Source organism: Hyposmocoma kahamanoa, unplaced genomic scaffold, assembly GCF_003589595.1.
Source record: "Hyposmocoma kahamanoa isolate Upper Pololo Valley unplaced genomic scaffold, ASM358959v1 103, whole genome shotgun sequence".
In the NCBI taxonomy this organism is placed as follows: Eukaryota; Metazoa; Arthropoda; class Insecta; order Lepidoptera; family Cosmopterigidae; genus Hyposmocoma; species Hyposmocoma kahamanoa.
The window spans coordinates 2,915,348-2,930,513 of record NW_020653344.1 but is presented as its reverse complement, the minus strand read 5'-3'; the positions used below and the strand labels follow the sequence as shown (position 1 = coordinate 2,930,513).

The 15,166-nt window shown below is 37.0% G+C and overlaps 1 protein-coding gene across 1 annotated transcript in view; it reads right to left on the bottom strand.

Moving 5' to 3' along the window:
- Positions 1-15,166, bottom strand: part of LOC113238174 (synaptotagmin-10-like) — a 236,585-nt gene that overhangs the window by 1,829 nt on the left and 219,590 nt on the right. Inside the window, exons 8-10 of the mRNA XM_026474940.1 lie at positions 5,738-5,858; positions 681-852; positions 324-521 (exon numbers count right to left, since the gene is read on the bottom strand). Coding sequence (XP_026330725.1) covers positions 324-521; positions 681-852; positions 5,738-5,858 — 491 coding nt within the window. The remainder of the gene's footprint in view (positions 1-323; positions 522-680; positions 853-5,737; positions 5,859-15,166) is intronic.

The window sequence follows — 15,166 nt, the reverse complement described above, 5'->3', positions numbered from 1 at the left end:
AATAAAATGCTGAAAGTTCCAAAAAAAATCTTGCTGACGTAATTCTACCAACTTAATTTATAATTTACCGAAAATAATTATTAGCCATTTTTATCGTAAATCACCTATTATAAATTTAAAAGCAACTAAGAAATCTCGAAACAATGGATAGGTGGGCAAATACCTATCTAATCGCGTTTGATAATTTGAACTTAGATTGCTTATCCCAAGCGTTAAAAATCAAGCTTGACGTGCCCCTGACCTTATTATAATGTAATTAATTTTGACTTATATATATCATTCATTATAAATTCATTCTTTGATAAATAATTCAGCCTCCTTACCTTCCATTCAAGCAGCTCAATCCAATGTTCTGGTCATTTGCGGGCAACTCAATGTTCGTGGGCAGACTCTTATTCAGCGGGTACCACTGAGCGACAGGTTTTCGAGAGTTGTCTAGCATTTCCAGCCAATGATCACGTCCAATGCCAATCAGGCTGGATCCAATTGCAGTACAGCCGATAAGTTCGTTAGGACCAATCCTGAGGAGGATATGACTCTATTAAAGTTTGAATATCACGAAAAACATGTTCAGTCTTTTGTTTCACAAAGTACACCTACCCGCGAACAACGATTTCTATTTCTGGCTTCTATTTTTTTTTTCTTTTGAAGTACGATACCGAGAAAATAAATTGGCTCACCTATCATAATCGATGACTTTGATCAGGAGAGTGACGTCATACACGTTCTCAAAGGGTAGATCGAAAACCAGAGCCTCATTGTACACAGGGTTCAAGGTATTCTTCTTGACAGTCGTTTTCTTCTTCTTGATGCGTTTTCCTTGACAGATGAGGCAGATTTTCACATAAGGATCTGAGGACAAGATTATCGATTTCAAATTAATTAGTAAATAAAGAAATTCATTTACATGTTTTGTGGAAAAATATACCTCCAATTCAAAGCTGAATTCGATGCTGTTACGAGAATTTTTAACAAATGACTCCTGTTGTCTTCATAAAAGATTTAAAATACACTAGGGATATTGTTTTGTTAAGAAGGTACTTAAACACTGTTGTTGGATATTTCTGAGAATATCGGTTATCACGGAAATTCACTTGACTCGTCAAAATTAAATGTCAACAATTTGTTTTGTTGTGAAACAGAATAAATGAAATGAATCAAAATCGAATAAAATGTATACGCCTGTTTAGTAAAATTCTGATCGATATTTTACGTTTACAAGGTTTAAAACATTATTGAAACTAAAACTTTAGACTAAAGGGCACTTGAATAACCAAAATCAGTGGTAATGACCCGTCTAGTTCTTGCGGGTTTTCTTAATCTATCATATTTGAAATTAATATTGTAAATGTATACAAACGTTTATTTACAAACAGCAACCCCTAAAGTTTCTTATTCATTCTTCTCAGAAGAATATGCCTTGCGAATGAGTAGTAGACTTTAATCAATGTAACGAATTCAAATTGTAATTTGCTTACATATGGATTTAAGATTGTTTGAATTTGAGTTTGACCTCGGTTTTCATTTGTTTTTTATTACAATGCATATTGTACATAGGGCGCACTGTAAGTTTCCGAAACTAGCCGCTAAGATTTGAAAGTGGAACTCTTTGGCTGTAAAATACAGTTTGTTTCATCTGACTGTCACTTGTTTTTACATTCTGGCGTCATTTTAGAAATTGGTTGTCTACATCACCATGGATTTAACTCGTGAAAATTTTCGTAGTATGATTTTCTACGACTTTAAGTATAATTTAACAGCTCGGCGGAGCTTCGCTCGGCTTCAAACTGCTTTTGGCGATGAAGCACCATGCAAGACGACTATTTATAGCTGGTTTGTAGAATTCAAACGCGGTCGTGTGAATCTCAGTGAAGAATTTCGTGATGGTCGCCCGTCCACTGCTGTGAACAACAAAAACATCGATGCTGTGCGCCGTATGATCAAAACAGACAGGCATGTGACATACCATGAGATTCGAGCATCTTTAGGCATAGGCATGAGTTTAATACAGTCCATACTACACAAACATTTGGGTGTGAAAAAGCTGTGCTCTCGGTGGATCCCACACAATTTGACTGAGGCTCAAAAAACGGATCGCGTCACATAGTGCAATACCGTGCTTACCAGATTCAACGAAGGGACGTCAAATTTGGTGTGGGACATAGTAATAGGTGACGAAACATGGATTTATAGTTACGTTCCCAAAACAAAGCAGCAATCGAGCGTATGGGTCTTTCGAGATGAGCCGAAACCAACCAAAGTGGCGCGCGTGCAAAGTGCCTCTAAGCGGATGATTGCTTATTTTTTTAATAAAACTGGACAGGTGGCTACTACCGTGAACAGTGTTTGGTACACGACCATTTGTATGCCGGAAGTTATTGACAAACTCCGTAAAAATAACCGTAAACGCCGTATCATCATTCACCACGATAATGCCAGTTCTCACACGGCCAGACAGACAAATGAATTTTTGAAGGTGAGCAACGTTGACCTTATTATGAACCATCCCGCGTACAGTCCCGACCTGGCACCTTGTGACTATTATTTATTTCCAAAAATTAAGAACCATTTACGCGGTCAACAATTTTCATCACCTGAAGAGGCTGTCGAAGAGTATGAAAAATATGTTTCAGAGATTATCACGGAGGAGTGGCATAAATGTTTTCAAAATTGGTTCATTCTTATAAAAAGTTTGTTTCTAATATATATATATATAATAACGCACACACTCAACATGGCCCCGCACTAGGGAAACCCTGTGTCGCGGGTGCCATGGACACACACATAGACAACCACAAATTACACCCAAACTCACGAGAGAAATAAATGTAGGCCATACAAATATATCTCCCGGCCCGGGAATCGAACCCGGGGACCTCTGCGTGGCAGTCCGGTATGGTAACCGTTCGGCCACGGAGGCAGTTAAGTTAAGTTAGTTTCTGTTTTTTTAGTTGTTTTTACGTAACGTTGGGACTTCCTAGTAGGTGTCATCCACCTGTGACAGGTAGTTCCGCTCTTCCGTTATCCTTTACTTTTAGGAAACAAACACAATTTAATAATATAAGTAACGGTTACCTATCAATAGTCCGAAATGACATTTTCCAGAAAGAACGTTTACTCGAATTGGCATAACCTCAAAAGTAATTTTGAGAGGAAAATGTTTTTTCTTTTAAACCTACCTTAACCTAACCTAACGGAACCTTTGCGATTAACATCCAGGATATCCTGAAAGAACAACGGTTTCGTTATAATTCGGTTTTCGGAGTAATGAAAATTCGAAGAAACGTTACTTCGGTAGTTTGTGATAGGTTACCATTGTACATTCTTCTCAGAAGAACCTTCCTTACATATGAGTAGTAGAGTTTAATGAATATGACGAAATTTAATTTGCTTGCCTTTGATATAAAGATTATTTATTTATTGTATATTACAGGCTAGAAATTTTATTGTTGTTGAAACTATAGAGGAAACAAAGCGCAAAATATAATATAATAAATGTACAAACTGTAAATGTAAAACAACAAGGATAAAGAATAAGAAACTTATGTTTTTATACCAGAATAAGTATGTGTGTGAATACATGAAGTGGGGATTATGCTATCCGTTTCTTCAAAATTAAGTGTCAGCGCTTTTTTACACTTGTACAAGTATAAATAGTAAATATTTATTTTTCTATTAACAATATTTTATATAAATGTGCCGATTTTACTATAAATTGCCTTTTGGCGAATATAGATTTGGAAATTGGTTGAGGTAGTAAAATGTTTTTTCGTCTACGAGACATAAGCAGAGGGTTATAAGGAAGGGAGTTGTGTAGCTTTAGTAGTGCAAATAAATTTAAAATTTATATTTAAATTTATACATAATTTAATTTTTAAATTTTATTTTATACAAGTGCGTCAATATTCTTATTTCTATTTCGTGGAGAAAAGCGTTTATATTTTATTTATATTGTTATTTTACGTGTTTTAATAACACCAAAACTCGTCGAACACATTTGAAATTCGAAAACTTATTCACAATGTAGCGAGACTTCCCTTTCAAGTATCTTCGAGTATATACGTGCCAGCAATAGTACTTATAGGTGAATACAGGTTTGTATATACAATTTCACTTTTCTGTTCAATCGAAAAACAGTAAATAAAGGCACTTCAATATTTCTTTATTCAATATTCTCTTCTTGGTCGACCATTCCAGTGTAGTAAAGAAGTGAAAGGCAACTTTTATGTTTTCTGTCACGTGTCTGCACCATGACGTTACTTGAAGACCATTCTTTATTAAGTATTCTGTGCCCACGGCCACGGAATTTACTTCGGTTACTATAGGAAGAGGCTTGACCGTTCTTAATTAAATTCGTCCCATACCGATAAATGAAATTTGAAACAAATATTCCGGGGCATCACTTTATGCTAATCCTTTGTATATTAGTTTGTTTGTTCAATATTGTCGTTTAAGCCACGTGCGTATGTTCATTATTTGATTTCAAATTCGCGGCTTACCGCGGTTGCGCATTGCATCCGGTTCGAATTCTAGAAAATTCGAATATTGCTTGCAAACCTAGAGATAAAATGATCCCTGTAACATTTTGGACCGTCATTTCTCGGATTTGGAACTTATAAGATTCGAACGTAGTCCGCAAAAGCTCTTTATCAGGTATAAAAACATTTTATTCGTATACACATGTTGCAACGTCCATGGTCTCGAAGGGACTGAAGAGGCTAGACGATGTTAACACCCGTTAACATCTTCTAGCCGTGCGAGTTTTTCTAACTGCCCTCACGACATCCAGCTCGTTGTCGGCTGATAAATACGTCCGAAACGTCGAGGTAAATAAAATAAATTTTTGTACACTATTAAGTCCCGAATTTGTAATCAAATAATGTATGAAAATCGTGAATATTTAAATCAGTACGTATGTGCAAAGAACGTTTGGGCTCCACCGTAAACGGTGAAGTCGTGAAAATATGTACCAAAGTTTTATTTATTAAATTATTACTTCTTCTAACGGTAATGAAAACATCGTAATATAACCTCCTGTTAAAGAATATCTTTATAAATCTTGATTTGAAGATTTGAGAATAGCCTTGAGACCTCTGCCCAGAAACACAGTACAGGTAATAAGTCCAACTCCCGTCTGTTCGACGTGTCAATGTATGCACTGCGCAGCTAGCGCGTCAGGTTGGTGGTTGAAACGAGGAGACGCGCGGGACACATGAGTTGCCCTTTAAGTTGGGGGGTATGTCCGGACATTGTCGCAGGACACTGCTACCGGTACTAGCCCGGAGAGCTAATAAAGGATGAGCTAGATGTCCTCCGGTCCCTCCAGGCATGTAGGTTTCTGGGAATTGAAGAGACGCTTCGGCGTTGGGAGGTGAGGAGAGGAGATTTGGTAGCGGACTTTAAAGTCAACGGCTTAACGGTGGCAAACGTTACTGCGCAACACGCAACGGGAAGTAAGCGTGCCTACAGCTCCGATACCTATCTGGGAAATAGGGAGGGTGCTGTACGTGCAGCTCACCCAAGGCACAAGACTTATGAGAACCGGATGAAGTCTGTGCGGACTGATCTGGGGTCAGGACCTGACTGAGAAGATCCCTGTGCGGGATGGCTTGCACAGGTTATAGTGCCCTTCCAGTATAACCAAGAGGTTGATAGGTCACTATAAACAAAACTTATGTAGAAAGATGTGGACTGTCTATGATAATGGAATAATACATTCCAGTTATTGGTAACTTACCCGACGATCCATTGATGTCCATGGCTTTCAGATTTCTTCCCTTGATAACAGTGACAGTCAACCTTCCGGCTGTAGGTAAGTAGCAAAGGGACAGCATCAGCTCGCCGAGGTCTTTTTTCTCCTGTTGACAAGAAAATTATATTAACTATTTGTCAGTAAAACCACTTGATACCTTGAACCTACAACATTGGGAATGGTCTCCTTCAGGTGTTTTCGTTGCGCTACAACATGAGTTTCATCAAAAATCGGGTAAACCAAGTTCGCAAAAGTTTGTAACGACGACGAAAAGTACCTACCATCCAGTGAATTGTCTGCTCTGATAGAAAAACATGTAGAATACTAAATTTTATTTTAAATTATCACAGATTTTGAAGGATTATGATGCTTAGTGCACTAGGATTGGAAGAAGATAAACGACCACTTCATCTAGGTCTTTGTTGTTTTGAATAAAATAACTATCAATTGCATAGTATAATTTAATATAATAAATATGTCAGGTGGTGTTATTATATGGTATCAGTCTAGAAAATTCCCTGTACTTAATATGACTTCAAAAATCATTGCTTATAATGGCAGTAGAGCTCTTTGTAAAAGAGTTCATCCAGGGAAGTACTGCTATCTTACCTATTTCTGCCGCCAAGCAGTAATATGAGCATTACTGATTCCGGTTATGAAGGGTAAGGGTGCTGGTGAAATTACAGGCACATGGAACTTTCAAATTATGTCTCAAGGCGACGGGCGCAGCGGCAGTGCCCCTCAGATCTTTGTGATTTAAAGCACTGAGTACTGCAACTGTTATGGACAGACGTGTCACTTACCACCAGGTGTGTGACTTGTTCGTTCCATTACTTGGTCTCATAAAAAACAAGGTTGTTAATCTGGAAGTGACCTATTCATTACAACTCGAATTACATTGACACTACATGGGTCTCATTCAAATATTTTATTCTATTCACTCGTCGGTATGTAAACGATGTATTCAGTATTGTATCGGCATCTACGGAGACGCGAAACGTTGTGTCGTGAGTGCCATGGACTCACACATAGACAACCACAAGTGACACCCAAACTCACGAGAGAAGTAAACGTAGGCCGTACAAATATTTCTCCCGGCTCAGGAATCAAACCCGGAACCTCTGCATGGTAACCGTTCGGTCACGGAGGCAGCTAAAGTCAGTTTCTGACTCGTTTTCGCCCCGAAAAACATAATTAAGTTTTTATAAACGCGCCTTACTTAGATGACTTTATTTAAAAACTAAAGTGGCCTAATCTTCACAAGGTCAAAACATCTTGCTTAGTTCTAATGACAACAAAAAATTTTGGAAGAAATGTGACAAGATTTTGTAAAATAATCATTATCAAAGAAATAATGACGTTATAAAATTCAATTTTCCATCATTATTTTTCATAGCCTTTAGTTATTCAGGAGTAATTTAATTTATTAATAATATAATGTGAAAATGTAATAATTTCAAATTTTATTTTGCGTGTTCTCAAAAACTTATAATTTTGCGTTAGGTCACTTTCGTTCTAAAGGTGTAATAGATGCTATTAAAATCGGCAAATACGTATCTTCAGATATTGATCGAAACCACCTTGAAACTGTGACAAAGATCTCATGACAAAGGCGCTACCTTGAAATCTGCTACGTAGGTCGTTTGTTACAGAACAAATTGACAGTAAAAGTATTGTGCCCCAGTAAGATACAGATCATTAATCACCTAAATACAATACCCTCAAAACGTCATTTAAGGTGAACAAGGTACAAACGTCTTTATAGAAAAATTGGAATTATTAACAAAATACATTTGGATTTGACGATCTCGGTGACACAGCAGCATCGAGTATATAACCAGAAATAGAGACGAAATAATCTGTATCTCTATGGGGGGCTGTTCCATTTGGTGATGTGAGAAGAAAGAAGTTAATTCTGATGAAATGTTAACAATTATCATGGAACAAAAGTTGTTGTTTATGGTGTGATGTGAGTAATATAGTCATGCGAGGTTGTTAGTGTTTTAAAAACAACCCTGTATAAATGTAGGCGACTGTACGCAGTTATTATACATTGGTGAGTATGTAGGTGTGAACAAAACATTCAAATGCTCAAATATAAAGTAACAAGCAAATGCTTACACCTGGCATCCGGAGTAAGAAACACAATATTGAACACGGACAGCAGATTAATGACCCTGAAGATATTACATAACGCCGGTGATCCCAAATTGTGGCGAATTTTGCTTTTTATAAAAAGAGACCTCTCATTTATTGTATCAAATTTCTGTTAATGTCAAAATTATCGCAGGTATAAATTTTATACAAAAATATTTTTGTTAATAAGGATTTTCACGATCCTGAATACTATTAAACGTGAGGTATCAATATTAAAAAAAAAACAAAATAAACAATTACCGGTTTTTAGCCCAGTTAAAATGAATTAAGTTTTAAATAGTTTGACGTACAATGATAGTATTAATTAGTAATACAAAGATAGATAGATAACGAACACTTAGAAAGAATTCATTCGGTCCGGCCGGATTCTTCACTAGTTTGTTATAGATCGAACTAAGTAGTGGAGTAATTTCATAAAACATAATTGAATATCAATTCAATACAAATTTAATTACAATTAATAACGACTTATGTCAACTGCAGCTACAGCTGCCAGCTATAGCTACCAGCTCTGGCTAATGGCAACCACCAACCAGCTATAAAGTTACCCAACTGGGTGACGAAATACTTTCATAGATATCTCATAGATGGCTTTACGGCTAAAAAGTCGTTAAAAACCAAATACAAAGACCCTACAGCAAGCACATAGAAAAATTCGGGAGTCCGCTGGTTCGTTCCGTGGTTTAGTTGGCATAGCGTCTGCCACGATTTGCTAGATTTTTTCGAAGCGATCTTTGTATCAATAATTATAACAAAGTAGTGGAGTAACGTAACATTTTAATTTCTTTGTTAAAATTTGTAATTTGTTCTGTTGTACATACGACATAATGTTTACATGCATACATACAACTTACAGCAATAAATAAGAAAAGCTATCAGCCATAAATATGATTTATCATACAAATATTATGTCTAAACGTTGTTGTACCACAAGTCAACAGTCTTCTTTTTTACAAAAAAAGAAAAAATCTAAAAAAAAAGAGCTTAATATATTTAATAAGAAGTTAGCTAATTTCACTTATGGTGAATGAGCGGTATGGTATTTATTCCATAACATAATCGGTATTGTTCTACTGGCCACATTCGCCATTTTTTTGTGTTGTCACGGTGTGCGTCATGGAAGTTCTTTGTTTATTATCCAATACTGAACGATTATGATAAATGCCGTTATTTTATTCTTTTCATATCAAGCGACGGAACGAACAATACGTGCGCCTGGTAGTAAGCGACACGTCTATTCGTGACAGTTGCAGTGCTACTCAGTTTATCTGCCACAGCGTCGGTCAAATTAAAACGTCTAGGCGCAGCTGAAATTATTTGACACAACTTTTTATAAAAAAAGACCTCAATATTTCGTGGTGTTGCATCTATTTGCCAAGTTTTATTGAAATCGATTACCGGAATGTGCGCGAAACCGATTTCATCCCCTAGTTTGACACCCTTACAGGTGTAATATTTTCTTCAAATTTAAACAGAACCGATACTGTGTACTGTTTACTGTAACAATAGACTGTACCCCTCTTTCCAACAAAAAAAGAATCGTCAAAATCGGTTTACAAATGCTAATTTTGACTAATCGCAAAAATACATACAAAAAAATACATTCGAATTGAAAACGTCCTCCTATTTTTAAGTCGGTTAAAAATGAAAATTACAAGAAAAAAATTTATAAATATCTTAAACACAAACGTAGCGACAAAACTTACATATTCCTAAAAATTGTTCGCCCTTAATATTACCTTTACATTACACTACCTGTTACATTATTTCTCTCGTGATTTGGATGTAACTTGTGGTTGTCTACGTGTGTCCATGGCACCCGCGACACAGGGTTTCCCTAGTACGGGGCTATGTAGAGTATGTGCGTTATTATTATTATTACAAAAAAAGACAACGTACCGTTATTGATATTAATATTCTGTTATAATATTGTGTTACCACGACAACACGCTCTTGATTTCAATAAATAACTTTAAGGAGAAAAGTTTTCAACGGCCGACACCCAAGTAAAACATAAAACGGGAAGAGACTTGACAACTTTTCTCTGTTACGTAGCTTAGTAAGTCAAGAAGAAGTAAATAAAACTCCAATATTTGTTACAGGTAAACTTTTTGTCACACAGCGTTTAACTTTCCGTACTTATTATATGAAGATTGACAAGACAATGGAAACTTATTGCCGTATAAACTTCATAACATTAAGATCGACGAGACCGTGGAGACTTGTTTTCTTATATTAAACAAGACTAAAATTGTCACGGGTAAAAGAGCCCACCAAAAACATCACGGCAAGAGCGATGCCACACGATGCGTTGCGTTGGTATTACGACGCCTGAAGGGTGACGCAGCGTTGTATTACATAAAAAATCAGTACGATATGGTGGGTGGAAACGGCGCGCGGCATCCTTGCGGCAACGCATTGCTCGTGTGACACTTGGTGCGTCGATACAACGTACTGTCACCGCCTGTGTGGCGTCGCTCTATGGCAGAACCATTTTAGCTCACAAAAATGTTGAAATCCTTGACATACACGTCCATAACAGCTGTAGTGCCACTCAGAGCTTTAGATCGCAAAGATGTTTGAGGCACTGCCACTGCGCCCGTCACCCAGAGACATTAATTGACAAATCCCGTATGCCTATAATTTCAGCAGCACTCTTACCCTTCAAAACCAGAACGCAGTGATGCTCACATCTTGGCGGCGAAATAGGTAAGGTGGCAGTATTTCGCTGGCCGAACTCTTTCACAAGAAGCTCTACTGCTCCTACTTGAAGTTAATTCAAGGCCTGCATATTATAGACATGGTACGCGTTTAGTCGCACTTCAGCGAACATACTATATACTAGGGTTCTCATCCCGGTATCTCGATCTCAGAAATTTCGAGTTTCGTCAATTTTATGACGACCTCGGTGGCCTAACTGTGTGTGGCGCTACTATGGGAAACTAGGACCAATATGGGAAAAGAATTTTTCTAAATTGGTCTAGGTGCTCTGGTGCACTCCCCAGTGCAGAGTTTCGACAATTTTGTGACGACCTCGGTGGCCTAACTGTGTGTGGCGCTACTATGGGAAACTAGGACCAATATGGGAAAATAATTTTTCTAAATTGGTCTAGGTGCTCTGGTGCACTCTCCATATTCTGGGGAGTGCACCAGAGCACCTAGAACAATTCCAAGAATTCCATTACTCTAATACTCATAGTACAGGGAATTCTCTAGTTTGAGATCAGGCAATTAGAGTGGTTGTGTAGCTCACAATTTTTTTTAGCGTTTTTGAGACTCGAGACTGGTGTTTTCAATCTCAGTAACATTGAAATTTTTGAGACTTAAGTCAAACAGTATTAGTATTAGAAACAGATTTTTTGTTCTGGTTAAATAGACATGGCAACACTGTAGAGTGAAACTTAGTATTTTCTGTGGAAATTGGTAACGGTAGTAATAAAATCAAGTTCTCTCTACCTGAAACTATATTAAACCCTCTTTGTTTCTTCTTACGTGCCCACTATTAAAGTTACAAAAAAAACAATAACGCACAAATAATTCTTAATTTTATGATTCGAGTTGATAAAAAACTGGATTAAAATATTAGGTTTGATGTTTTGATTACCCAAATGCCTAGCCTATTAATATAGAAATCTACTTTTGAAATAGTCTCGAAAACCTCGTTTTTTCCGGTAATTTCGAAACCGCACCAAGATTTTTTTTCCCGAAAAGCGGAAATTCAGCGAATTTGAAAGCCCTATTAGATACATATAATATTATTTTGAACCCACTAGTATGAAACAGGTTGCTTTTCGCAGTGGAAATCTATGTAAAAATATTTGTGTGCTCATCTGTAATTAATACCACAGCCTGAAAAGCAACTCGAAATAATTACCATTCACGAGCTTTAAATCGCAAGGATCTGAGGGGCACTGCCACTGCGCCCGTCACCCTGAGACGTAAGTTGACAAGTCCCATGTGTCTGTAATTTCACCAGCACCATTACCCTTCAAAACCGGTAATGCTGACCTTACTGCTTGGCGGCAGAAATAAGTAAGGCAGCAGCACTATCCTGGACGAACTCTTTCACAAGGAGCGCTACTGCTAGTATATTATGGTGTGTAATAGATGATACCCGTCATGTCGCAGTACAAGACCCAAGCAACCTTATGCTGCTTGACAGTGTACCAACTCCATCTTCTTCACCATACGTTTAAGGACCTCGACATTCGTGACCTTGTCCGTCCAACTGATGCGGAGCATTCTACGATAACACCACATTTCGAACCTTTAAATTTTCTTCCCGAGGTCTTCTTTAATGGTACAACTTCATTAATGGTAAATTATTTCAAGCCTTTGAAACAAACCAAAAGAGGCAACAAACCACCATAATACAATTTTACCTTTATCGTTCCCAATTTGAACTCGATTATCATTTTATTAAACGATGCAATTGGTATGGAACGCCACCTCCATAACGCCATTAGTTCCTCGTTAACACCAACCACTTTGCATTTGAATACCGTTATCGCCTTATGAAAGTACATATTCATCCATGCACAAAGGATTCAATCCGAAGGGTTAACTTGAATTTAAAAAACATTGATACCTATAATTTCAATAGCTACCGTTACAATATTAATTATAATAGCTTGTCTAACAACCTCCCCAATTATCTGGGTACCAATTTTGCTAATTTTAAAACATCTCAGTTGTATGGCGTTAGAATGCCTATGGCAGTATTTTGTACATTTGATATTCTGGACGTATGTACGTTTAGGTTCTCAGGTTTATCTCAGAAAAAACTTTAAGGAAACTTAGGAAATGAAACTATTTTTCCGGATTTAAATCGCGTATATTTGTTTTTTCAAACAAAAAAGTGTAAGGAAACTGATAACTGAATTTCATTATGAAAGAAGATATCCATAATTTTAACCTTAGAACTAAATCCAAACTCATAGTACCACCAAGACTTCGTTTAGCAAGGGTAAACGACTCTTTTAAGGGCAACTGTACACGTTTTTACAATTAGATTCCGGTGCATATATTAAAATTATCATTTTCTTAGTTTGAAAAAAAAAAACATTAAAAGTATTTTAATTGAAAATTCATACTACAAAATTGAAGACTGCATGTGAGATACAAAATATATGGAAAGATGGTTCTAGATTCCTCACAAATTGATTGAAAATGTATTCCATAGCATTTAAGTTTACTTGAAAAGAAAAATCCCTAGAATGAATCCCTAAAATGCTCGTTCGTAATAAATGACGTTTTCTAGTGCAATTTATTTTACCCATGGAATAAAATGAAATGATTCTTCGACGACGAAGAGTAGTGGTTTTTCAGTGGCTAGCTATCGAATTCAAGAGCCATTGCAATTTGTTGGCATTATGCTCTTTATTGCCGAGTCGATGGCACGTCGATGGCTTAAACCACGCTATTGTACGCCTTTAGAAATATATTTTCTCAAACATGCTCGGAAATGTATGCATTACTTTCAAAAAACGAACACGGGAAGTTAGTCATTTAAGGACCGTGAGACTTCTTTCCGGCCAAGGCCTGCAAAGTAAATATGACAATCCATTACTGGCCTCTTTTCTAAACTTTTAAATCTACCTGCTAATTAATGAACTATGTCAACAGGCAAAGAAATAACTCATACTGCCAGCTGCCTAGTATTAGTAATTGCGAGAAAATACCTACTTAAACCGCTAACTTAAAGGAAAGGAAAAGGTGTTAAAACAAAGTGTTTTGGTACTCTTTTCTGTTTTTTCGTCTTTTTTGTATTTTCGTCGTGAAAATGATAAAATGAGCAATGTTTCGCGTTGGTCAGATTGATGGTTAGAGTGAGACGAGACCTAATTTAAAACAAGCGGCAATATTACCCATGGAAAATTTGTTGCTGGCTACATTGACTTACAAATAAATGGACGACGGGTCTAATACAAAAACCACGAAAAAAATGTCCCAAGTCAACCTATTCGAAATTTAAATTGTAATGTCATCGCAGTATCGCGCTGTCAGTCGAACAAATGAAGTCTGAAATGAAGAATTTTAGCGCCTTACAAGTGCGGACACTTTTTAGCGCGGACCCGACGTCCATATAATTGTAAGTCAATGGCTGGCTATGAACAAAGTAAGATACATGAAAACATAGAAACTTTCGTGCAATGTAGAAGCGAAAAAAATGCAAATTCGTTATCGGACACTATGTTTGTATTGATACGTCAAATATTACTTTTAATTTTTTTTTATTACTTTTTTATTATACATCTTCCTCTCTTTAGTTTCTTTATCATTTCCTTGCATTGTTTGAGAAAAGCACTATTCACGCCTCGGCGGGAATGGGGACAGCTTGACTCGTATTAATACAATTGTAACTCATACTCGTACAGCAATCCTTTGCTTCCCAGCCTCTGCAGTAATGTACTAATTGCTGATTCATATTAAACGAGATAAAAATTAAGGTATGCATAGTAATTTCCATTGTAGTTTTAGTAAGGCAACATCGATCGTTAATGACTGAATAAATGGATGCCATCACTACCATTTCACTGACATTCTGTTAAGACTTGACTCCCATTGCGACTACATTTTAGCAAAATAATAAATATAATAATAATTGCAATATAGTCTCAGTGGAGTCGCAATGGATTTTTTTTTTAAATAAATAACGCACACACTCAACATAGCCCCGCACTAGGGAAACCCTGTGTCGCGGGTGCCATGGACACACACATAGACAACCACAAATTACACCCAAACTCACGAGAGAAATAATTGTAGGCCATACAACTATTTCTCTCGGCCCGGGAATCGAACCTGGGACCTCTGCGTGGCAGTCCGGCATGGTAGCCGTTCGGCCACGGAGGCAGTTAATTACAATGAAATTAGAGTTCACAGTGCTACCTTGTGCTATTAGAATCGTTTTCTTGGTTTACGACACAAAAATTTGAAGTTGTAATTGTATCTTGTAGTTTTTGTTTTAGTAACAGTAGACGTTGTGAAAGAGTTCGTCCAGGGTAGTACTTGGCAGTACCTTACCTATTTCTGCCGCCAAGCAGTAATGTGAGCAATAATGCGTTCCGGTTTTGAACGCTAAGCGTGCTGGTGAAATTACAGGCACAACTTTTGTTTCAAAATCGCCTAACACGTTTGGCCAGCTAACTTAATGATTGAAATTGCATTTACTATAAATAACTCCGGACAGCAAAAACTCCAGTAGCACAACCCAGACCGGAACCAAGTGATCGGTCCCTAAATTAGTTTAACTGG